The sequence below is a fragment of the Ictalurus punctatus genome, chromosome 12 (assembly GCF_001660625.3).
Source record: "Ictalurus punctatus breed USDA103 chromosome 12, Coco_2.0, whole genome shotgun sequence".
NCBI lineage: Eukaryota > Metazoa > Chordata > Actinopteri > Siluriformes > Ictaluridae > Ictalurus > Ictalurus punctatus.
Window position 1 is genome coordinate 17,814,483 of NC_030427.2, and position 24,447 is coordinate 17,838,929.

General features: G+C 37.9%; 1 protein-coding gene across 6 annotated transcripts; it reads left to right on the plus strand.

Moving 5' to 3' along the window:
* Positions 1-3,737: 3,737 nt before the first annotated feature.
* On the plus strand, positions 3,738-24,447 carry osbpl3a (oxysterol binding protein-like 3a). Of its 6 annotated transcripts, none has more exons than XM_053684183.1 (23): positions 4,351-4,525; positions 5,718-5,875; positions 8,296-8,433; positions 8,719-8,838; positions 9,342-9,395; positions 10,355-10,468; positions 10,563-10,691; positions 13,820-13,904; positions 14,011-14,114; positions 14,222-14,305; positions 15,004-15,157; positions 15,345-15,436; positions 15,897-16,031; positions 16,122-16,215; positions 16,310-16,536; positions 17,664-17,801; positions 17,910-17,973; positions 20,200-20,278; positions 20,371-20,521; positions 22,297-22,441; positions 22,586-22,712; positions 23,199-23,321; positions 23,749-24,447. In XM_053684183.1, exons 2-23 carry the CDS (start codon positions 5,867-5,869, stop codon positions 23,843-23,845), a joined length of 2,463 nt encoding a protein of 820 aa, XP_053540158.1. In that variant the 5' UTR covers positions 4,351-4,525; positions 5,718-5,866; the 3' UTR covers positions 23,846-24,447. The 6 variants fall into 6 exon arrangements, with proteins under 6 accessions (XP_017337516.1, XP_053540158.1, XP_017337517.1 ...); XM_017482028.3 differs by lacking the exon at positions 5,718-5,875 and adding an exon at positions 4,877-4,995 and having other exon boundaries at positions 4,352-4,525; XM_017482027.2 differs by lacking the exons at positions 4,351-4,525; positions 5,718-5,875 and adding an exon at positions 3,738-3,891.

Genomic DNA, 24,447 nt, shown 5'->3' on the forward strand with positions numbered 1-24,447 from the left:
CACAGCTCCTGGGTTCGATCCTGAGCTCAGGTTACTGTCTGTGCAATTTTCAATTTTCATGTCCATAAACATACTGCACTAATCTGCCTTTTGTTGTGGGTAACTGTGTGAATGTGTGTGTGTGTGTGTGCTTTCCATTGTCATATGTTCATTGTGAGTCATGAATGTGCATCCACACTGCTATCTGTGCTGTGTTTGGGAGAGGGGAATAATTAATATGCTGGAAATGTTTGAATCACAATACAGATACATAATATTTGATTTTAAAATGAACAGTATTTTACAGTATTTATGTTTATATTTGACATACAATATCTTATGCTTGCCAAGCATGATCTCTCACAGGATTTCTTCAAGAGTTTAGCACCAACCTCCAAACTTACCTGCCTGTAATTTTCTAGTAATTCTGAAGACCTGGGTTAGCTTGTTCAGGTGAGTTTGATTAGGGTTGGAGTTAAACTCTGTAGGACAGTGGACCTCGAGGGCCAGATTTGAAAGAACCCTGCTCTATCATGATTGGTACAGGTGTACAATTGGTATGTGTGCATGGATTTTATCCAAATATGGAAGTACAGTGTTCAGTTGAGTGTTTTAATGATGAACAGTGTTATAAACAGAGCTGTGGTGTTGTTTCTCCTGTGATAAAAGCAGTAAGTGACTTCTGAGCTGTTGTCAATTACTGATTTTATCACAGGAGTGACTACAGCTCAGAAGTCACTTAATGCTTTTATCATATAAAAGCTCAAGTCAGATAGCTATTATTTTGAAATGACCTCCCATTGAAATAAAGTAATTGGTTTAACATAGGAAATGGTAACAGGAAATAGTTGTGAAAAACTGAATTTGAATGTCTTATGCCTAAGTGTATGTAAATCTTTGGGCTCAATTGTAGATCATTATAATTGACTTAAACATAAATTTCTATTTTCCTTTTGAAATTGATTTACTAGAGAGGGAATGGGTTTGTTCATTTGTTTTTCACATATTGAAATGACAAAGACACTCATAAGATCACATCCCTTCAAATGGCTATGCAAATTTACTCATAGCAGAATGTTAAATTTCACTTACAGTGTGTGTATTGTGTTAATTAATGAAGTTAACTGAGTATCCATTAAAATACAACCCAAAGAACATGGAGAAGATTAAAAATAAAAGTCATGTACAATGAGTCTGGAACCAATTGTTGAGATGCCTTCATAACAACATGCCAAATTCAGCTTTTTGAAGGCATGTATTGTCAAGCAAGTGTTTAATACTGGACAGATTTATTCACTCACTGAGCACAGCTTTGTGCCATTATAATAGCCTCTGAATCAACTGTCAAACACTACCTCATGGTGAGAGCAGAGCACCGTTATTCCTGTCCACAGAAAACAGGAGTAACCACAGGAGTACAATTATGCTAAATCGAATCTCTGCCTCTCCCTCATCCTACTTGATCTGCCTGACCCACTGACTCATAAGGTTTTTACTACTGGAGGGAATGAGTTAAGTGATTTGTGTGTTTGTTTGAGACAGATGAAGTAGTCTTCACATAAATTGAACCCAATAACATACACATACAGAGATGCAATTACACACATAACATCAAATCAAAAAGTCCAATGACATTGAAATGTCATCTTTCAGATGAGATGCTTTCTGCTCACTTGGTACACACTTCCGTAACCATGGAGATAGTTGTGTATTTATGTGTGTCTGTTTTTCAAGAAACAAAAGCTTAGACTACTGCTCAACTTTCACAATTTCATACATGAGTAAGGACCTTTTTCAACATACCAAAATGTGTCAGAATGAAAAATAAATTACTGAAAATGAATGCATGAATTAAACTTTCTTCCTACATTTAATTCTAATTTTGTAAATGTTTAATGCAAAGCAAACAACAACAAATGCTGTAATCCTTACAAGTAGCATATATATACACATATATACACACACACACATACATACATACATACATATACACACATACATATATACATATATATATTATTGAGGACCTGTTTAATATAAGACACTATATAACACCAATGGTTATGTCTGTTACATGCAGAGATTATTATATAAACCTGGGTAAATGTGGTTGCCGTTGCAGACCTACACAGTCACCAAGAAAACAAAATCTTGGTATCATTAATAACAGAAAGCAAACAAAAGTAAAAGAATTAAAAAATGTAAAGTAACTGAACTGCACAGCTTTATACCATTTACAAAGGAAAACATCATCTGCATTAAAAATGGAAGCTAATACAAACAAATATTTACAAAATGTGCCAAGTGTCTCAGAAATACTCATTACACACCAATTTCAGTGTGAAATTGCAGTTTCCACCTAATGCAAAAGACAGTAATTCAGTCTGATTTTGAAATTACCTAGAGATTAAATCCCTTTATATGCACCAATTTGATGTTGTAAATCCAATTAGATATGTATGTGCTGCCCTAGATTTTTAACACAAAGTCACATCCATAAATAGTTGAACACTGAAAAAAGTTATTATTTTCACCACCGTATAATGGAGTTGAAATTAAATAATGAATAAGAGCTCAAAGTGCAAGCTTTTTGTTTTAATTTGAGGGTATTTACATCCAAATCCAAACCTTTTTATATGTGGTTCCCCTGAAACAGTACAAATGGACAATGACCCGAAGGATCAAAAGCAACTTAAGAATTTTTCAAGGCAAAGAAGTGGAATGTTCAGCAATCGCCAAGTCAGTCATCTGAATCCAACTGTGCTGCAATTCACTTGCTTAAGGTAAAGCTGAAGACAAAACACCCCAAGAATAAGCAGGAAGTGAAGACAGCAATGGCCTGGCAGATCATCGCCAGGGAAGAAATCCAGCATCTGGTGATGTTTGTGGGTTCCAAACTTCGGGCAGACATTTACTGCCAAGGATTTTCAACCAAGTATTAAAAATGACAATTTAATTTATAATTACATTAGTTTGTCTGATTACTTTTGGTTCCTTAAAATGGCCATATATATATATATATATATATATATATATATATATATATATATATATATATATATATATATATATATAAAGTACTGTGATTACTACTCTGTTTACCCAATTTGGATGTACATAGTCTTACAAAACCTTTTAAAATTTGTATATACCTGTTACTTGTTTGTAAAGGTGTTCATGGTACCTACATTACTCCTAAAGAGGAATGGAACTTGAAGAGGTCCACATTTATTTCCTTAGGACTTGGCTGAGTTGGTTTGTATCAAGAGCAAAAAGGCACTGACTCTAAAGTACAGACCCTCCTCACATGTTTTTTGTTTGTTTGTTTGTTTGTTTTTCCACACCATTCTGTGTAAATTCTAGAGATGGTTGTATGTGAAATTCCCAGGAGATCAGCAGCTTCTGAAATACTTAAACCAGCCCATGTGGCACCAACAACGATGCCACAGTTAAAGTAACTGAGATCATAATTTTCCTTATTCTTATGTTTGATGTGAACATTAACTGAAGCTAGCTCTTGACAGGTGTCTGTATGGGTTTATGCATTGTGCTCCTGCCACATGATTGGCTGATTGGATAACTGCAATTAATCGCTTTTCAGACGCGATTGGAGATCATTCATTTTCAATGAGAGCTGGAGACTTCCGGAACGACATGAGCGATCGTGGGCGACTAGATGTTGGACAAAGTTGAGAAAGTTGAACTTTGTGCAAATTGGAGCGACTTGGTTAAGCGAACTACCAATGGGAGTGAAGACAGTGGAGTGCACGTGATCCGTGATCCGCCATGCTGCCTGCGGGTCCGAGCTGTTCTGTGGACCCGCACAGTCCAGCGCTTGTGTTCTCACCGCAGAGGCTATGAGCACAAACTGCTGCTCCTTCATCTCGTAGGATATGATGCGTATATACCCAGGTGAATTTTATATACAGACGCTCTCTTTCCTGAATGTTTAATTTTAGCGGCAGGAAAACCGGTTTGTTGTCAAAAGGTGGAATTCTACTTGCGCCACCCACCGATAAAGGTTACTATGGCAACCAGTAGTAGGAACATATACAGGCACTTCATAATACAGCGACGAGAGACTTGCAGCGATAAAAATCGTTGTGTGTGTATGTTTGCGAACGTAGATTTAGAAAGAATGGCAGTAAACCGTTTGGGAGCCGAAAGACTCGGCTCTTATTGGTGAGCTGAACCAAATGATCTGACTCACTAAAAAGACTCGGAATTGTCATCACTCCTATCTGTTATACCGACTATGCGTCCATTCTTGGCTTCTGATTGGGCATACCGGGCTTTGCTTGCGTATTATTGGTCGCTAGGTATTCGACTCGGTCCTGTCCCCGCCCACGGTGTTCTGCAGAGATTCCATTTTAAAAACTTGTCAGTACTAGGAAGTAGCCAAGGACACTGGCGACAATGATTTGAAGGCAAGGTAGAAGTGTGAAACCTATCCTAGATGGAATATCTTTGGAGGAGTTGATGATGATGATGATGATGATGATGATGATAAAAATGACAAGAAGACTTTAACACAAAAGCGCTTCAGGTATGTTTATGTAGCTTTACCTAGTCCCAGGGAAACTTTCAGTTCTTCTTCAAAGAAATTAGAGTAATCCTTTTCACACATTGAGTTAATAAAATGAACTTAAATGTGGGTAAATTCCCTGTTGTTACGCCATGTAGGCTACTTTGCTTAAATAAATAAAAATAAATAAATAAAAACTAGTGTAAAATTGGATGATGATGTCGTTGTAGTGGCCTGTGTTAAAGGTGTAGGCTGCGCCACGTAGGCTGACCGAAACTACCTGTAAAATTACTTTGAGTAGTTCAAAGGAATCTTGTAAACGCCTCTGTTATTTGTGTCGAGGTGTGTTTGTTTTTCTCTCGGTTGTTCCAGAAGAGCTGGATAGAGAGACGCACACAGGTCAGTCCAGGACCAGTGAGTTTCAGGTGCTACTAACTTCTGCTCATTTTCCCGCATGCCTCTAAGGAAACATAGACAGACATGTGCCTGAGGTCAGTCGTAGAAACATCCATCACATCTGTCAGCCATGTCACTTTGGGCAAATATTTAAAATCTTTACAGAGCTCAGAGAGAGAGGTTTAATGCAGTAGGAGAACAGGTAGCTATTTACTTTTTAGTTTTTGAGGTGCTTGGTCTCTGGTTTATGGCTGGATGTAATGCAGGTTACTGAAAAGAAGTGTGCAGCTCTGTAAAAAAAGTTTTTATGAAGGTATTATTGGAGCAAAACAAACGAGCACCTGTGACTGGTATTTGTACTTGTAGATTTTTTTCTCTCTCTGTCTCCTACAAACGCATCACAACAGTTACACCTTCTCAGATACTTCGTTGCAGATGCACAATTACTATTCTGTGAATCACAGATTAAGAAACTCGTAAACTCACATTTTTGCTGCAGTGAATATGTTGTAAAACATTCCCATGTGCATCAAAAAAAGTCATGGACAAATTTTGCACATCCACAGATCAATATGTGAATTCATGCAATGACAGTTGCACACTTGTGGAATCTTTTCTCACAAATACACTTTTTTTTTTCTTCTCCTGGATATTTTTCTACCACAAACACAAGTCAGTAACTACAACTGCTTGAATTGGCTGCTATGAGTCTCAGATACTGTTTTCTTCACTCACAAATGACAAGTTCCGCAAGCTCTAATTTTTACACCACATATCTCTATGAAATATGGAGCAAAAGTGATTTGTGCATTTGTAGAGCCGTGGGCGGGCACTGTTCAGAGATCAGAGAACTTTTGGCCAATCAATGGAGCTCGTTTGTTCACCTGTCCCTTAGTGCCTGAACGAGGAAGGGTGGGGGGGGATAAACCCCTCCAGGCAGCCTTGTCTTCCTGAGCTGGCATCTTGATGTTTAAGGTATGGGGTTTTTTTTTTTTTTCTTTTTTCCCCCCTGATATCTCACACCATAATACTTGTGCTTACCTTCACAGGATAGCAAGCTAACTTAAGTGTTTTAAACATGAACCTGAGGCATGGTTGGCTCCCATGATCCCGGATCATGCAGTTTAGCCTGCTGAGTCCTCATCAATCCATGTTGTATGGGTAGAAAAGCAGTAGCTGGAATTTCTACCCCAGGGGTTCCCAAACTAGGAATCGTGACCCCAAAAGTCATAATCTTCTCCTTTGTTTCATTCATTTATTTTCGTTCATTTATTTTACAAATTAAAAACACTGGTTTGTACTATTGACATCACACATGATGTCCTGTTGACTAATATTGTTTTTTATGATTAAAAGACAATGCGAAACACTGCATGTGGCCCGAGAGCCTAGGTTAAATCTTTAGATTATATAATTTTATGCACTTTAGTTTAAAAATAAATGCACTTTAACAGCCAGGTTTATTCTTTGCAATAAACAATATAACACGGTGCTCTTTGGTTTGTATTTATTTGTTTTGCCCTCTTGTGGACTGTTGATTTAAATATAAATAAATGAATAAATAAATAATCTGTTGTTCACTAGTATTTTCCTGTAACTGAAATAATGTCTTTAGAATTCAAATTTAATTAGAATTTTGGAAATAAATGACAATTATAATAATTGGCATAAAATGGTCTTAAAATGAAAATAATCGTTTATCTCAATTATTTCAGGGACAATATATTGTCCAACAAAAGTAGTTATCGTGACAGGCCTAGCTGAGTGGTTAAAGTTCTTTTCCAGCGACTGGAAGGTTGTGAATTTTATTAGGAATGGCCACGAGCCACTGTTGGGGCAATGAGTAGTATCATAACTCATACCTGATGAGATTTGGGTTTGTATTGTAATTCTGCCTCATTTGTAAGTTAGTATAGATAAAACCAAATTACAAATGAACACAAGTCTTGTTCACAAGGGAACTTCCTTTAAACTTTTATTAATGATTGACAGCAGTTATATAAGCTGGACATTGAATATGTGTTTTCACATGGGAAGTGTTATGTAATAAGTTCAGGTCATACCTGAATTCACTTTCCCACATGTTTGTTTAGTGGATAGGATATCAGTGAGAACTCCAAGCAGGAGTGCACTCTTGGCTTATGCCCTGCGCACTCGCTTCTTATACACATTTCAGAAATTGGTTTCTAAGAAATCCTTGTATACAAAACTGTTTTGTGTTTACATGATCTAGTTTCTTGAACTCACACTCACCCATGCACTGTAGTAAAGTGAATCTCATTAAGGAGTGCTTAGTTACATGATAACAACACTTCCATAAATGAGTGCTGTAATTTAAGATCAGACATGCTCTGTCTAACATTTTTTTTTCAATTTGTCATACCTCATGCTGTTAGCAAGTCCTTCAGCAACCATTATGTTATATTTCAAGTCAGTAGCGCACAGTAAAATAATGAAATCATATACCTATTACCTCTCATGGTTCAGATTTGGGCATGTGTGTGTGTGTGTGTCAACTTAAGGTTGATTTTCTTGATTTTTGTTGTTGTTTTTTTCCCTACAGATCATTTATCTTGTATAGCTGTAGACAAGTTCCATTTATGAGAGAACCTTACAATGTTTTTGTTTTTTCTAATGATCTGCCAAAAGAAGATGTGTTGCAGTAAAAGCACGTGCCATTTGTCCAACTTGTCCAACACATTATTTGTTGCAGGAAATTTGTGAGGGACTTTGACCAACATAGCTCAATGTCCTATATTTTTTTTCTTTACTTTCTCACTTTGTGTTAAACAGTCACTTACACATGCCAACACACACATTTTTTTGTATAGCAGTGGGAACATTTGATTTGTGTTCGGTTTAAGCATTACCGTGTTTGGATTTCTGAAAGGCTTAAGCATGATCATGTTTATACCAGCGTTAACGGATTCTTATACTTGTGGGGATCTTGCACATGCTTTTGTGTGTGTATGTGTGAGTGACAGTTTACAGCACACATGTATTTTGGTTTGATGATTCACATCCTGAATATGACTCTGAGTAGTGTGGAGGAATTGTCTGACTGTCCCCTCTATCAGTACAGACATTGCAACACTGAACATACAGATGACTTCAGAAGCAGAGATAAACGTTTACAGCTTATTATCAGTGCTAATTTAAAGTAGGGTTTAAAATAGCCAGTTAGATATGCGTGTGATTTTTAGATGTAGAAAGCAAAGCTGTAGAGCACAGGAAAAATGTTGTACTGGGAGTTCGGGAAACACACACACACACACACACACAAACACACACTTGCAGGAACCATCTTTGAACCATATTTGCCTGCTGGCATGGCATCTGATTACTGTCCTTCTCTGTTTCTCTTTCTACCATTTGCTATGATAATGGCTGTTTAGAGACTTTTCTACTGTACAAATATGGACTTGGAGGAGCAAAACGTGCCATCAGCAACAGACACGACATCGCTTAAACTTTCTCCCATGCCTACATCACCAAGTGTGACATCAGATGAAAATAGTCAAGATGCTGAACAGGTAAGGTGGAAGTCTCTCCTTCTTTACTGAATTTGGCACTCGATGGCTATAGTATTTATATAGCTGAAACTACAGTTCAGTGTGTCGGAGTTTTGGTTTATAGTTCTAAATATGACACATTGACAAACTACATATTAACAGTTTCCAAGAAAAAATCTTTCCCACCCCAGCCTTGAACTGACTGACTGACAATGTTATCCTCAATCCTCAGTAGTTTAACCTGGGGAGTCTTTGGTAGTGCCAGTGACATAAATTTAAACATGTCTTTTGCTGTGTCTCTCTCAGAAAGGTGGCTGGGAGATAATGGAAAGCCTACAAGAGCCAAAGGGCAATGTGCAGAAACCAAACAAGCAAGAAGGCTTCCTGCTGAAGAAGAGAAAGTGGCCGATGAAAGGCTGGCACAAGGTTTATTTAATTTTCTTTCAATTATACATAGCCCTTTATCACTCACAAGGTGTATAAGTGTCAATGTCACAACAGCTAAGAGCCAAGGAGGGTCTCTTGCAGTGTAATAGTTCCGTTAAGACAAAGCTGCATGTGGCACTATCATGATTTGAACTTAGGATTTCTTAACAATAGAGCAAAACCTTAGATAGCTGCACCACTCATTAGCCTGAGTGTTAAATCTATGATTTATGGCCTTTTCCTCCCAGATGAGAAGAGCAGAAATTATTAATCATTAATCTATTCGTCATAATGAGAGAATTAAAAAAAAAAAAAAAAAGCTTTTCACCACTACCACCACTGCCATTTTTCATGGTTATTCATTTATGTTGGTTGTATGATGATACTATTTTACATTCTGAAACTCTTCCTGCTACAAGCGTTGATCGCAGAAATGTGTTTAGAAGTTTAGATTGAGAGACTGTTTTGTTAATCACACTTGCTCTGTATTTATTTTCTGACAGAGATATTTTATTTTGGAAGGGGGGATCCTAATGTACGGCAAAACATTAGCTGATGTGAGTATCTCACACGCACAGACACGTACAGTACATAAACAGTACTAAATGTACTGTAGGTATATAGGTTTTGGACTGAGTCTCACTGTCTGCTGTAGTTTTCGAGTTAATCAATCTTGGGCTTATGACTGATTAAAAACGGAATCATACGTACTTCATTTTTGTGATTGTAATGGTGATTGTTGGCATTCTGAATTTACATACATTTTTATAAACTTTATAATAAAAGCTTAAAGATAATCGGATAAGCCAAACAAAATGACCAAGGAATCACCATCAGTGTAGAAGACCTGTCCGGTTTACTTGCTATTCAAAATAATACATAAAATAATACATAAATTTCCATTACATTTATGTTTGGTGTGTATATATATTTATATTTATTCACTTTCAAGGTTCTACTAAGGTGTAGATCTGCTGTTAAGGTGCAGAAACGTGTCGTGTTCCACATCCTGTTTCTGTTCGGTGTCGGTTTGTTCCGGATATAACGCAGGTTATTGAAAGAAAGTGTGGAGCTCTTTAGGAAAATTTTGCTCATATGATGAAGGTAGAACACGAGTCTTGAAAACATTTGCCTTACTGATTTTCTTCTGTCTTGCTGATTTCAACTGGCTCTCTGTATGCATTCAAATACAAAACCAAACTTTTGTAATGTAGCTTACATTTAAATTGAAAATGAAACTATTCCCTCTGTCACTGTTTTTAAGTCTTTATATTAACCAACTGTCAAAGTGTGTAATAGTACCAATACATTACAATCTAACCATAACTATACAGTGTTTTACTGACTGATGATGGATTTACCTGCCTGTGTCAAACATGCACGTTGCCAACATTTTTACTGTATTAATGCAAGCATTTTAGAAGTGGGTACAAAAAAGAATGTTCTGGGGAGCCAGGGATCGATTAAATAAACATTTCTAAGACTTTGAACACTTTTCTGTCTGTTGTTTGTTAAGCTGAAGAAGGGGAAACTCCGCGGCCGCATTGACGTTGGTCTCTCTGTCATGTCCATCAAGAAAAAGACCATGTGTATTGATCTGGACACAGAGGACAGCATTTACCATCTAAAGGTAGCTACACACACGTACACACTGTTACTAACACCATATTTATGGCGCACACACAAAGTGACTTTTATCCTCTTCTTTAATATTGTTTTGGTAGGTAAAGTCACGGGATCATTTTGATGAATGGGTGTCACAGCTACGAAATCACCGCATATTCCGTCAGAATGAGATAGTAATGGATCCTCAAGAGCACCATCTACACTCAGACTCTGCCTCACTCAGAAGGGTAATTACTTCCTCATAGTACCGCTGTTTGTCCTCTCTGTTCAGTCATTGCCTGCCTTAGGACTAGTTTACCATATATAAACAAAATAACTGATATGTAAGGAATAGAACATGATGGTTCATGCTGTTTACAGTGTTACAGGATTACACTGTTTTAGTTTTGAAGAACAAACTGTCATACTTTTTAAAGCTTTTTTTAAAAGCACGAAGTCCTCTGTACACAGATTTTCCTGGAGTGGAAAACTTAACGGCACAATTTTTCTTCTTACGTGTACAAATGTCCTGAAAAATATGTAGAACATGATACAACTAGATGTTACTCCATGAGCTCAGCACAAGGCCATGTGGCTGATTAAACTCGTTTGGGAAATAGTGTTGCGGGCCATAGTGCTAGTTTGTGTTTACATTAATTAGTGGTGTTGCTCCTGGATATGTATGTATGTAGGCCCAGTGCCCTCCACTAATATTGGCACCCTTGATAATATGAGCAAAGAAGGCTGTGAAAAATTGTCCTTATTGTTTAACCTTTTGATCTTTTGTTACATCTTTTTACAAAAATACTCTGCTTTCATGGATATCAAACAACTGCAAACAAAACACAGGTTTATAAAAATTATCTTTGCTCAATATAGGTGTGCAACGATTATTGGAACCCTTTTAGTCAGTACTTTGTGCTACCTCCCTTTGCCAAGATAACAGCTCTTAGTCTTCTCCTATAATGCCTGATGAGGTTGTAGAATACATGGCAAGGGATCTGAGACCATTCCTCCATACAGAATCTCTCCAGATCCTTCAAATTTCAAGGTCCACTGTGGTGGACTCTCCTCTTCAGTTCACCCCACAGGTTTTCTATTGGTTTCAAGTCAGGGGACTGGGATGGTCATGGCAGGACCTTGATTTTGTGGTCAATAAACCATTTTTGTGTTGATTTTGATGTATGTTTTGGATCATTGTCCTGCTGGAAGATCCAACCATGGCCCATTTTAAGCTTTCTGGCAGAGGCTGTCAGGTGTTCTTTTGATATCTGTTGATATTTGATAGAGTCCATGATACCATGTATCCTAACACAATGTCCAGGTCCTCTGGCAGAAAAACAGCTCCAAAACATTAAAGAGCCACCACCATATTTAATCATGGGCAAGAGATACTTTTCCATATGGCTACCTCGCTGTGTGCAACAAAACCATCTCTGGTGTTTATTGCCAAAAAGCTTTATTTTGGTTTCATCTGACTGTAGAACCCGATCCCATTTGAAGTTCCAGTAGTGTCTGGCATACTGAAGACGCTGGAGTTTGTTTTTGGATGTGAGTAGAGGCTTTTTTCTTGGAATCCTTGTGGTGATGTAGGTGAATTCAGATTGTAACTTTGGAGACTTTCTGACCCCAAGACCCAACTAACTTCTACAATTCTCCAGCTGTGATCCTTGGAGATGTTTTTGCCACTCGAACCATCCTCTTCACAGTGTATTGAGACAATATAGACACACGTCCAATTCCAGGTTGATTCATAACATTTCCAGTTGACTGGAACTTCTTAATTATTGCCCTGATGGTGGAAATTGACATTTTCAATTCTTTTGCTTGATTCTTATAGCCACTTCACAATTTGTGAAGCTCAACAACCTTTTTGCCCACATCACAACTATATTCTTTGGTCTTACCCATTGTTAGGAATGATTAAGGGAATTTGGCCTGTTACCTCACATTTATTCCCTTTTTAAATATCAATGATAATATACTTCAAATATATTTTTCTCATATGAATTCATAGGGATGACAATTGTGGCACATCTATATTTAATATATATATATATATATATATATATATATATATATATATTTTTTTTTTTTAAAAATTGGATAAACCTGTGTTTTGCAATTGTTTATCCATGAGAGTAGAGTATTTTTGTGAACAAAGGATCAAAACGTTAAACAATAAAGACAATTTTTCACATCGTTCTTTGCTTGGTATATATACCAAGGGTGCCAATATTAGTGGAGGGCACTGTGTGTATGCAATCTTTGTAAATATTTAATGTTTGAATGTTCAGGTTCACATAATAAATAAGTAGGTGTGTTTTCATCACTCAGAGAGCCAGATGAGGCAATGCTTTGGATGAACAACCTTCATAAAAATGTATGTAATGCAAGCTAACTCCTGTGCAGATAATGGTACTAACACTGAAGCTTACATGCCCATGAGAGCTAATTACAAAGAAAAACAAGAAAGCAACTGTACTCTTGACCATTCTCAACAATCAGTATGAGCCAAATTTTTCATTTGTATAGTGTTATAACTTGGCTTTCAAGCATGTGAATGGTCAAGTGCACTAGAAATGAATGTCATGAAAATCCTTGCTAAACCCAACCTTAGTTAGGATGCTAACTCTAGTTAAACACTACGAGCCACCATAGGTACAGGGGCAGAGCTTTGTGTACATGGGCAGGAATGGGGGGCAAGCTGAATTTATTAAAAATTAAAATTAATAAATGTAGTTGAACTACACCTAGTGAACTTCTAGATATCTAATTTCTACAGAAAGCTTCACCATATCAATGATTACACCTTTTTTTATTTTATTAATTAACATGTTTTTAAATCCATTTATTACTAAGTTTAGAATATGCGAGTGTCCTCTATAACTTAGCTGTTACCATAAAACAGTAATGTATTAGAGCAAGTGCTTTACTGTCAGTGCTGTGCTGTTTTTTTGAATAATTAGATTAGAGAACTCAACAGTGCTGTGGTATAAATGATAATAATGTGGTAGATTCACATTAGTAAAAAATGATTAAAGGTAACAAACCCCGTTTGAATGGATTTGAAGAAAATGCATTTCCTCTAGGCACAACATTGCTGTTATACTGAGGGCTTGTTTCTGTTTGTGACCTAATTTCTTTAATCGCAGGGCTATAGTTAGAGGATCTTTTTCATATAATCTGACATGGAGAACTGGCAGTCTGTCATAGAGTAGATTATCTCGTACAGTGTGCAATAATAATTTAAAAGACATTAAAATCACAGCTTTAGTCACCTCACTTTTCTCTACCATTCTCTCTCTCTCTCTCTCTCTCTCTCTCTCTCTCTCTCTCTCTCTCTCTCTCTCTCTCTCTCTCTCTCTCTACACAGCGAGCTGTTCTTTCTAAACAACCATCTGTCCTATCAAAGAACAGTTGGCTACAGAGCTCAGAAGACATGAAGAAATGCTGTAGAGGTATGAGCAACACAAAGCAACATGTACCTCACTGCACCTTTTTCATCTTTTCATTAGCCTTTCTTGTGTTGCTATACCTTAAACCTTTTCCGATTTCCTTTCATAGATCTGTCAGAGTGTGAATCATCTCTGCTAGAACTAAATCTGCTGTTGAAGAATATGGAAGTATTGCATCGCACTTTCTCTGCCCCTGCTATAAACACATTGCAGGTTGTGTATGCATACCTACTTCCCTCACATCTGTTCATAGGTGTTTCCTTCAGCTTGCATGCTGTCTAGCATACAGTCTAATTCTCACTGTGCTTTTGCCCTGACAGACTGAAGGTCCCAAGAAAGAAAAGAAAAGAACAAGGAGATGGAGGTCCAAACATTACAGAAAAAATAGCAAAAACATCATACAGGTAAACTAGACAGTTATATTAGCTGATGCAGCAGTGTGATGGGTTCTTACATTTACATTTATTCATTTATCAGACGCTTTTTTCCAAAGTGACTTACAAATGAGGAAATACAAACAAAGCAAAATATCAAGCGGAGAACGGTACAAGTAGTGCTACCATGCAAGATTTTTTATTAAGTTCTAGAGAAGCAAAGTGCTCAGAGTAGAGGTGTAAGAGCCAGTGTATTTTTTGTTTGTTTGTTTTGTTTTTTGTTTTTTTTTCCTTTTTTTTAAATAATGTTGGAGTTGTCGGGTTAGGGGTTAGTTAAATGCTCATGGAAGAGGTGGGTCTTTAGTTGTTTTTTAAAAAAGTGACCGATTCTGTGGTCCGGATTGAGGTTTGGATGTTCATTCCACCACTGAGGAACAGCTAGTTTGAAGGTTCTGGAAAGGGACCTTAAGCCACGCTGAGTAGGCACTACTAAGCGTCAGTCGTTAATCGATCGCAGATTGTATGAGGGAACGTAAACCTCAAGGAGAGTGTTGAGGTAGAGGGGTGCTGTTCCGGACGAGGTCTTGTACGAGAGCATATCAAGTTCTTGAATTTGATACGGGCAGCTACAGCAAGCCAGTGGAGGGAAATGAAGAGGGATGTGACATGGTTTTTATTCATAATTGTGAATCCAACAATAATCTGACCAAGCTGTCTCATCAACTCAGGTTCCTGGCTCACCTTCATCTGCTCATCTGCATGTTTCAAACCCAAACCTGACATATTCTGAGCCTTGTTGTCCAGAGTCACATCTAGACACGCCAGATTCACCCATTGATGCCTCGCAGTTACAGGAGGACTTCTGTAGGATGGCCAGTACTAGTGAGTCCTAGTTTTGTTTTTTTACTGTGAAGAACAAAACAGCAACAAGAACACAAGAACATTTTACAGATCCCCCCCGGCTATTTAATCAAACTAGCATTCAGCTAGAGGTGTTAAGTATATGTTTCATTTCTCTCACTCCACTCTCAATCTCTTCCTCTGCCACATTCTTTGTCTCTCCCTTTAGTGTGTGCCACCTTGAAATCTGCATACACTTCTCTATGTACAGAGAGAGACAGAGTTAGATGCACTCTGGAATTAAAGAGCATTCCTGATAAGGTACGTGACTGATGTATGTGTTTTGGTATGACAATAATAATGAAATGTATATTATAAAGCTTTGCTTTCACACACTGTGAGGTATAACAGAAACCTGCAGAATACCACCACTGGTCATTTACTGAAATAAGCCATGAGCAAAATTTAAATAACACAGTATAAACGGGCCACCATTTGCAGTGGTGGCTCAGTGGTTAAAGGCTCTGGTTTCTTATCAGAAGGTCAGGAGTTGAATAAGCTACCACCGACGGGCCCTTAGGCAAGGCCCTTAACCCTCAATTGCTCAGTTGTGTAAATGAGATAAATGTAAGTCGCTCCTGTTAAGGGCATCTGCCAAATGCCGTAAATGTAATAAAAGAACTATTGTGTAATGTGGGTAGTGATTTGTGACACATGAGTTTCTGGGTCGAGTATTGAATCAGATTTTTTTCCTGCCTTCATGTTTCATATGATCCTCCAGGACATGACTGATGGGCCGCCCCAGCACCTCCTGCAACAGGTGTCAAATGAAATGCGAGGCTCAATCCCTGAGTCGCTGTCAGAGTTTTTTGATGCGAAAGAGTACCTGCTTTCTTCCAGCTCCTCTGAGAATGAGGTCAGAGGGTGTTGGATCTGCATTAATAAATATGCAATAAGAGGGCAGATTAAAATATGTTGCTTGCTGTGTCTTCGTGTGCACAATTAGGTCTCGGACAATGACTCCTGCTTAAGTGATGTGAGTGATAATATTTCAGTGGAGCTCTGCAGTAGCGAGGGAGGGATTGAGAAGGACAACACAGGTAAATCAACCATACACACACACATACATACATGTGTTATCAATATCTCTCTATGATCTATATATGTTGTTAATTTATTTGTGTGTGTGTCCAGACAGAAGCATGGTACAACGGCGCATAAGGCTACCAAGTGCATGTGTCAGTGGGGGTGTGAATGTGTGGAGCATTCTCTCAGCCAACATTGGGAAGGACCTCTCCAAGGTGGCCATGCCAGTGCAGCTCAACGAGCCAGTCAACACACTGCAGAGACTCTGTGAGGAGATGGAGTACTGTCACCTTCTGGACACAGCTGCACACACGCAGGACCCACATATGCGGATGGTGAGAACAAAACTGAGAGATTCACTCACTGGTCACTTTCTTAGGAACACCATACTAATACAGTCTAGGGTCCATCTGCCTCAAGCTTTCAGGTGTTGTGCATTCAGAGTTGTTTTCTGCTCACCACAATTTTACAGAGTTATTTGAGTTACTTTCTGGTCAACTCGCACCAGTTTGTCCGTTCTTCTCATCAACACAGCTTTTTCCCTGCAGAACTGCCGCTCACTGGATTTAATTTTTATTTATTTATTTATTTTTTTGCACCGTTTTATGTAAAGTCTGCAGATTGTTGTAAATGAAAATTCCAGGAAAATTAAAAATTGAATGAAAATTCAAGCAGTTTCAAACTGGCACCACAGTTGAAGTCACTGAGATAATGTTTTTCTCCATTCCCCCTGTTTGATGTGTGCATAAACTGATCTTGATCTGCTCTTGAGCTGTGCCTGGATAATTTTATATATTGCACTGCTGCAACATGATTTTCTGTTTGAATGAGCAGTGGCCAGTGAGATATGTGCCCATTCCGAGGGGCATGGGCAGGAAAAAATTTACCATTCATATACAGTGTTTTTGGAAAGTATTCAGGCCCGTACACTTTTCACACTTTATTGTATTATATATTTAATTAGGCTAATTATAAGCCACTAATCAGGTGTCTGTGGGGGTGCTTCTTAGCGGTAGAGACAGGGAGACTAGCCAGAATTGAAGGATGGATGAATGCAGCCAGATACAAAGAGGGCCTTGACAAAAACCTGCTCCAGAGTGTACACCACCTTAGACTGGGGCAAAATTAACCTTTCAGCATGCCAACGACCTGAAGAATACAGCCAAGACAATTCTGGATGAAACACCTTGTTGATGAGAGAGATCAGAGGAGAATGACCAGACTGATCTAAGTTGACAGGGAGTCTATAGTAATTCAAATAAGCAATCTTTATAACAACAGTGAGCAGAAAAGCATCTCGGAATGCAATGTTCCTCAAATATGATAAAATGGTATTGATGTGCGAAACAAAGCTGAGATCAGAGTCGACTATTACACACTGATTTCTAACCTCTGTTATTACAGATAAAAAAATTACATTGTGTTTAAGTCTGTGTGTGTGTGTGTGTGTGTGTGTGTGCAGGTGTACGTGGCAGCATTTGCAGTGTCTGCGTATGCATGTACTTTTACCAGAGCGGGGAAAAAACCCTTCAACCCTGTACTGGGAGAGACATATGAGTGTGAGCGTCCAGAAAAGGGCTTCCGCTTCATCTCCGAGCAGGTACAACACTCACAAACCTGCCCACATATGTTGTTTTTTTTTTTTTTTTTCTTACAAGTATTTACTAGGTCACAAGTACTTGCTCATACATGTTTTCCCATTCCTCAGGTAAGCCACCACCCTCCTGTGTCTGCATGCCACTGCGAATCCAAAAGCTTCACACTTTGGCAGGGTGAGAAGAAAAAACACACACACACACACACACACACACACACACACATATACACATACACATACACACATACACATATACGTGGGCAAAATTATTGATACCCTTCCAAAAAAAATATCATATTTCACATTGCTTTTGTTGTATGAGTGAAGACATTACTACAAATAATAAAACGGGTGTGGGTGTAAAATATTGGGACCTTTTTAACCTTATACTTTGTAGTATAACCTTTGGAAACAAAATTTGCAGTCAAGCACTTTCTGTATCTGAATAAGATTTCTCTACTTCTCAAGTGGTTATTTGACCTACTCTCCTTGAGCAAACTGCTCCAGTTCTCTCAGGCTTCGCAGGGTTACTTCTCCCAGCTGAGAGTTTCAGCACATGGGACTGAGATTAGGACTCCTGAATGCCACTTCAGAATAGTCCATCGTTTTCTTATGATCAGTTCTTGGGTGCTTTTTGAGGTACGCTTTGGATCATTATCCTGCTGAAGGACCCATGATTTGAGACTAAGAGACAGCTTTTTGATAGTCTTCTGACTCTATCATGCCTTCCACAGATTCAGTGTACCCACTGGGGATAGTGTTCTTTGAAAGTGTTGTCATATTTCATTCTGTAAACCTATGGTTGGTGTGATTAACCAAAAAGACTGTCTTTGCAGTATGCAGTTTGGTAAAATCCAGTTTCTCTAAAGAGGTGGGGCAGTCACAGGAATATCAGTCTCTTTGGAGATTGTCTTGTCTTTATGATGACCATGCTTGGCTATTATCTTATTTCTAACCACCTATGACAACTCTCTGCTTTTCTTTCTCTTTTCTGTGTTTAATGTGATGCACAGAGTGACACAAAGCAGCAGCAAGAGTACTTCTCTACAGTAGATTCAAACTGGCTGATTGGTTGACTTATAAGAGTGAAGACACCTGTATATGCTTGAAGTTTCACTAAAATATCATTATTAGGCATGGGACGATACACCAGAGCCACGATAAGAGACCTATCCCAATACAGGCTTCACAAGATGGTCTTGGGATGAGAGGATATTGACACGAGATAATATAGACAAAAAAAAAATTTTGTAATTAGAACAAATCAAACCAATGCAATATGAATACACTGTTTCGTAAGACAAAGTACATCAGGACTTAATATGGAATGATTGACAATAGATTGGGCTTCAAATAACAAATTAGTGTCATCCCTGCTCCTTCTGTCTGTCATCCACCTGAAGTGCACAAGCACATCACACTTACCAATTTAATTGTACAAATGAGGAAAAACAATCATGGTAGGTTTTTCTGTATATTTCCTCATCCCTCAGAAATTAGTTTCTGGTTACACCACTACCAGCACAACACACCGTGTGCTTCTGAATTGTTTTTAGATGGGAGTGTGCAGTTGAGCAGTTGTGTGCTGTGGGCCATTTCGTTATTATTTTTTCCAGATTTTGCTTCCTTCTGATTAGCTTAAATGTGGACTGTTATGTAAGCATACTTGGAGGCAGTTAGGTTCCCACTCGCAGACTTTGTGCTCTGTATGCTACTATCTCTGGTGCTGTGAGGTAGTGTGTAAGAAGAGTTCACACTGTACGATTTTGGCCATGATTTGGTCGTCTGAGACAAATTTAGAGAATCCTAAAAGATTCCTATAATCCTAGGCCAAAATCTGTAGTCTTTGATCACTAGTTTGACATGCTCCGATTAACGGCCGTTGCGATCACTTTTTTCCTCCGATTTAAATTCTGGCAGTGTCAGAAGATTTGAGTCCTGTAGTGTGGCTTCTCCTACTCCATACGAGTCTTCTTGTGTGTGTCCGTTTTTCACATCTTGACTTTCGTACAGTCTGACATTAATGACAACTGAGATCCTACAGTGTGACATGGATTACAGCGGGGATCATGTTCATACAGTCTGACAAGCAACAGTCGCAAAGGACTATTAAAATACTGTCTCACCAGTATTTTGTACACTGATATTTTAGAACAGTATTATGTCTCATATTTCTTAAAGCTTCTAAGGGGTATCAATAATATTGTCCAGCTCATTTTAGAATACCTTTTGTAAAATAAGCAGTTTCTTCCACTGAAGAACAAAAACGTGCATTTATGAATGACAAAAGATTGTTGTGTGTGATTCTTAAAAAATATATATATTTATACACACACACACACACACACACACGTTACGGTAAAATATGTTTAGATGTAAAATACAGCTTGGTCTTTCTTAGATGTCCGTTGGAAGAACAAATTTTGGGGCAAGTCCATGGAGATTGTCCCAGTAGGAACCACCCATATAGTGTTGCCATGGTAATCAGTCTGTTTCCCCCTACTTATTAATCAGTCCTCTTTCAGTTGTGGGTTTTCCTCATTTTCATATTTCTCTGTCTCCCTCTGTTTAGTTTTGGGGATCATTACGAGCTGAATAGGGTTACTTCCTGTATCCATAACCTCTTAAGTGGTCAGCGCTGGATAGAACACTATGGTGAGATGACAATCAAAAACACAGCGACTATAGAAGACAGCAGCATCTGCAAAGTTACCTTCCTTAAGGTAAAACTGAACTTCTTATCTGTTACTCAACAATGACCTACTATGCTTAAATAGAAATTCAGTCATTCCAGAAGGTCTGGTTGAACTTTAGGTGGTTTAAGTGTAGGGGTGCTGTACTACAAATTATTATTTATTATTATAAATTATTTTGTGTCCAGAAATTTTGTACAATAGGGTGGAAATACTCATGAATTAAAGTTCTTTCACCACAATGGATTTACTTTGAAACAACATAAGTACAAAAAATATTGAAAGTGAAGCAATGGTATGTGTATGGTATATGGTATACACTGGTTTAAATGATTTGACTATTACTATGCAAGAGCCATGTCTCCCTGCAGTTTCTCACTGAAGCTTAGCAGGGTTGAGCCTGCCCAGTACCTGGATGGGGGAAAGCTAAGGTTGCTGCTGGAAGTGGTATTGGTGAGGCCAGCATGTGGTACTCACCCTGTGGACTGAGTGGGGCCTAATGCCCCAGTATAGTGACCGGGACACTATGCTTTAAAAACAGCACTGTCTTTTGGATGAGACGTTAAACCGAGGTCCTGACTCTGTGTGGTAGTTAAAAATCCCAGGACACTCGTCGTAAAAAAGAGTAGGGGTATAAGCCCTGGCCAAATTGACCCTTCTCTATCATGGCCCCCTAATAATCCCCATGTCTAAATTGGCTACATCACTCTGTCCTCTCCACTAAAAGTGCTATATAAATGTAAGGATTATTATTGTATTATTATTATTATTATTATTATTATTATTATTATTATTACTATTATTATTATTATTATTATTATTATTATTATTACTACTACAATGCATTATCAGTACCCCAAAGCAACACCCTAACCCTTTCTGGTGGAGCACATTAAAACAAATATTTATCTTTGTATACATTAGGCTTGTGCGATACTGATTCCCCCCCCCCCCCCCCCCCCCCCCCAAACAATGATGACTTTCCATTTCAAAATATTCCAATTTAATCATACAGAACAGCCTAAGAAAAGACATGAAAATGAGCATTTCCATCATTTCAGCTTTAAAGACTGTAGTGGAGGTGTAATAATATTAGCAGCTGTGCAGTTGGAAACTGTGGCAATCATGAAAATTCGGATGGATGGTGGATTTTTACATGATTATGTGCTAATGCACAGTAAACAGTAAAAAAAAAAACAAAAACAAACAAAACATAAGTCCAAATGAAAGATGTGGCTCAGTGTTGAGCAGGAGAGCACCAGTCAAAAAAACCAAACAGTGTATTTAATCACCTTCTAATTGTCATCACCATTAATGTTATTTGTAAAGTGCTAGATTTGACACTTCGTTGTCTGATTATTGAACCATTCTGGGTCAAATCTTTGTTTTTGCCCTATTAACAGAAAACTGAAGGAGTCTTTTTGAGTTACTTTGATCGGTGACATCCTTAATAAATATAGTGAACCTGTAGTAATATGTAGTCAAACATACACTCACCATCCACTTTATTAGGAACATTCATACACCCTCACATTCATGCAGTTTTCTAATCTGCCATCATGTGGCAGCAGAGCAGTGCAGAAAATCCTGCAGATATAGGTCAAGAAGAGCTTTACACTTTTTCCACATTCTGATGCTGATGTGAACATTAGCTGATCTCTGTGACTTTAACCATGGCATGCTTTTTGGTGCCAGATGGGCTGGTTTGAGTTCTTCAGAAACTGCTGATCTCCCTGTTTTTCACACACAACAGTCTCTTTTTATTTTATTTATTAGATGTTATCTATTTGTATGTTGTTTCCCAGTCCAAGTCTAGAAGTTTAAACACTAATGATGTAGAAGCGGTGGTTACTGATGCAGAGGGGCATGTGGTTCACTCACTCTTTGGTAAATGGAATGAGGCCTTGTACCTTGGGGACCCACCCTCAGCCATCTGCATCTGGAGAGCCAGTAAGTAAATAATGGGTTGTTTGATTATAAATCTGTTTTAAAATAATGTGTACTGGTATCATTTGAGAGAATGGTTTATTTATTGAAATTCTGAGTACAATAACATTAACACGTTGTTTTTTTTGTGTGTGTGGATGTGAACAGACCCCATGCCCGAGGACTATGAGCAATACTATGGGTTCACTCAATTTACTATTGAACTGAATGAGTTGAATGAGAGCATAAGACCATTCTTGCCTCCAACAGATACACGTTTCAGACCAGACCAGAGGTACACGCACACAATTTAGAACTCCTGGAACATTTTGTTTTGGCAACAACATATGATTAACATGAGTGTTTAAAAACCAAATAAATATGCTTGCATTGGCTTACCAGTCTAGTTTGAAGGGTAAACTTACATGCCTTGATACAGCTTTCGAAAAAGTGTGTTTTGAAATGGCAGTTTGTTTAGCAGAGGTAGTTGGACAAGAACACTTGTCCATTTCTCCACTTAAATGAGGCTTGATGAATGTGATTAACAGTGACATTTCAAAATATAAAATTAATTTTTGTAGTTTAATCTAATATTAATGTTATTTCTAATATTAATATGTAAAATAAATGAAAAACAAAGGAGGGTGAGTTTCTCTCACGGCCCCATTTGTAAACGAAGAGACCCCTAGTTTTGTAGCCTGTGATCTACAGGGAGGGTTCAATTGAATATTAATTACTGTGTTAGCCCAGTGCACAAACACCACATCTGACATCGTTTCAGGTTGCTGGAGGAAGGAGATGCTACTGGAGCAGAAGAACAGAAAGAAAGGATAGAGTCACTGCAGAGGGAGAGAAGGAGATTACTGCAAGAGAACAACACGACTCACTCACCCCGATTTTTCAAGTATGTAACCAATGCAGTTTTTATATTAAGTGTTTTTATTTTTATTTTATTTATTTATTTTTTTAAAAAGATGTTACAATGTGAGCACACCACTGGTGAATATACACTCACTGAGCACTTTACTAGGAACAGTATACTAATATTGGGTAGGGCCTCACTTTGCTCTCGAAACTTTGTGGCATGGATTCCACAAGATGATGGAAACATGCCTTTTATATTCTAGTCCATGTTGACACGATTGCAAGTATATCAGCTTTATTAATAGGCACTGCTTCAAAGATGATCAAATGTTTACTTGTCCAGATATGTCAAAAAAAAGCAACAGTTTCCATGAGGTGTACTTATTTTTTCACATGACTGTATGTGTCAAAAGAACATATACATTTCTCTCGCTCTTTTATTTATTTTTATTTATTTTTTTTTTTAGGTGGTCTGAAGATGACTCATGGATCAGCAATGGCACTTATTGGCACTTGAGGGAAAACCCTGGCTTCAGCAAACTGGAGTTCCCTGTGCTCTGGTGACCAGACTGGGACTTTCCTATCATTACTGTGGTTTTTTCTAAGACCAAATATGTTTTTTATTCTGCTACAAAGACAAGGGTCTGATACTTACTGCTGACTAGCCTTGTTTGGCTTTTTTAATTACAATGATACGTTTCCATTTACTTTGCACAAATACCATAGAGAAACCTTATGTCAAAAATCATACTGTTGTTTGTGTACAAATATTGCTTTTTTTTCTGCATACAGGCATTCATACAATTTTTTTACAGTTGCTGTGAAAAAGAACCACAAGTTTATTGGTGCCATCAGCACTGTGGTTTCCTAATGGAGAGAATTACTGCTGGGTGATATCAGTGGCTACACCATCACAAATTCATTCAAAGATGTCTTCATAATACAGTGACTTTCACATAATTTACCAATAATATACTGCTGCACTTTCAAATGATGTTATGTGTGAGTTTGTTTGTGTTTGTGAGGTCTAAGTCATCTAAATGTAACAAGAGATCAATAGGTATGTCAGTGCCATCAAGGTCATTTTGTTGCTTCAGCGATTCTACATGCCTGAAAACACAAAAATATTGAAGCAATAAAAATGCAATGTCTTGCATTTTGTATTA

Coding starts and splice junctions, on each gene's coding strand:
- osbpl3a (XM_053684183.1), top strand. Junction 13,905..14,010: donor CATGAAGAAATGCTGTAGAG/GTATGAGCAACA, acceptor TTCCTTTCATAG/ATCTGTCAGAGTGTGAATCA. Junction 17,974..20,199: donor AAGCTTCACACTTTGGCAGG/GTGAGAAGAAAA, acceptor GGTCTTTCTTAG/ATGTCCGTTGGAAGAACAAA.